The sequence below is a fragment of the Rhincodon typus genome, chromosome 15 (assembly GCF_021869965.1).
Source record: "Rhincodon typus isolate 14 chromosome 15, sRhiTyp1.1, whole genome shotgun sequence".
Taxonomy (NCBI): Eukaryota; Metazoa; Chordata; class Chondrichthyes; order Orectolobiformes; family Rhincodontidae; genus Rhincodon; species Rhincodon typus.
In genome coordinates, this window is record NC_063346.1 from 52213004 (window position 1) to 52214094 (window position 1091).

A 1091-nucleotide genomic window follows, 5' to 3' on the forward strand; every position below is an offset into this window, starting at 1 on the left:
GGGGGCGCTGTGGGAGGGCGAGGGAGCGGGGGCGCTGTGGGAGGGCGGGCGCTGAGGGATATGGAGCAGTATCTGATGGGAGTCACGTTCCCCCCTCCCCCTCCCCAGATTGTGATTGCCACCCCGGGCCGTCTGATCGATGTGTTGGAGAACCGGTACCTGGTCCTGAGCCGCTGTACCTATGTGGTCCTGGACGAGGCTGACCGCATGATAGATATGGGCTTTGAGCCAGACGTACAGAGAATCCTGGAGCACATGCCCGTCACTAATCAGAAACCCGATACTGATGAGGCTGAGGACCCAGAGAAAATGATGGCCAACTTCGAACTGGGCAAGCACAAATACAGACAGGTACAGAGCCCGCGCTGTGTGGGGTGTCAGCAATGCACGGCCATGGTCTGCAGGATTGGGGAGGAATGTGGGTCTCTTATTCTGGCTTGCGATGCAATCAATAGGGGTTTACTGACAAGTCGTAGAGTTGTAGAGATGTACAGCATGAAAACATCCTTGTAAATCTTTACTGAACCCTTTCAAATTTCGCAACGTCCTTCCTGTAGCAGGGAAACAAGAACTGAACCCAGTATTCCAAAAGTGGCCCTAACCAATGTCCTGTACAGCCCCAACATGACCCTCCCAACTCCCTGTACTCAATGCACTGACCAATAAAGGCAAGTGTACCAAACACCTTCTTCACCGCCCTGTCTACCTGCCTCTCCACTTTCAAGGAACTATGTACTGGCTCCCCCTGCAAGGTCTCTCTGTTCAGCGACACTCCCCAGGACCTCACCGTTAAGTGTATAAGTCCTGCCCTGGTTTGCCTTTCCCAAAATGCAGCCCTTCACATTGATCTAAATTAAACTCCATCTGCTGCTTCTCGGCCCATTGGCCCATCTGATCAAGGTCCCATTATCTTGTAACGTAACCTTCTTCGCTATCCCTTACACCTCCAATTTCAGCTTCATCTGAAAACTTACTGACCATCCCTTCTATGTTCACAGCCAAATCGTTCATATAAAATGACAAAAAGCAGTGGACTCAGGGTAGGGTCGGGGTGTGATCGAGCAGGGGGTTTATCGATGGGGGGTCGGGGT

At 52.2% G+C, this 1091-nt stretch overlaps 1 protein-coding gene across 1 annotated transcript in view; it reads left to right on the plus strand.

The window, feature by feature from the left end:
- ddx23 (DEAD (Asp-Glu-Ala-Asp) box polypeptide 23) overlaps positions 1–1091 on the plus strand; it is a gene marked incomplete at its 5' end in the record, with an annotated part of 16637 nt that overhangs the window by 3220 nt on the left and 12326 nt on the right. The window contains one exon of the mRNA XM_048606006.1: positions 109–351. Coding sequence (XP_048461963.1) covers positions 109–351 — 243 coding nt within the window. The remainder of the gene's footprint in view (positions 1–108; positions 352–1091) is intronic.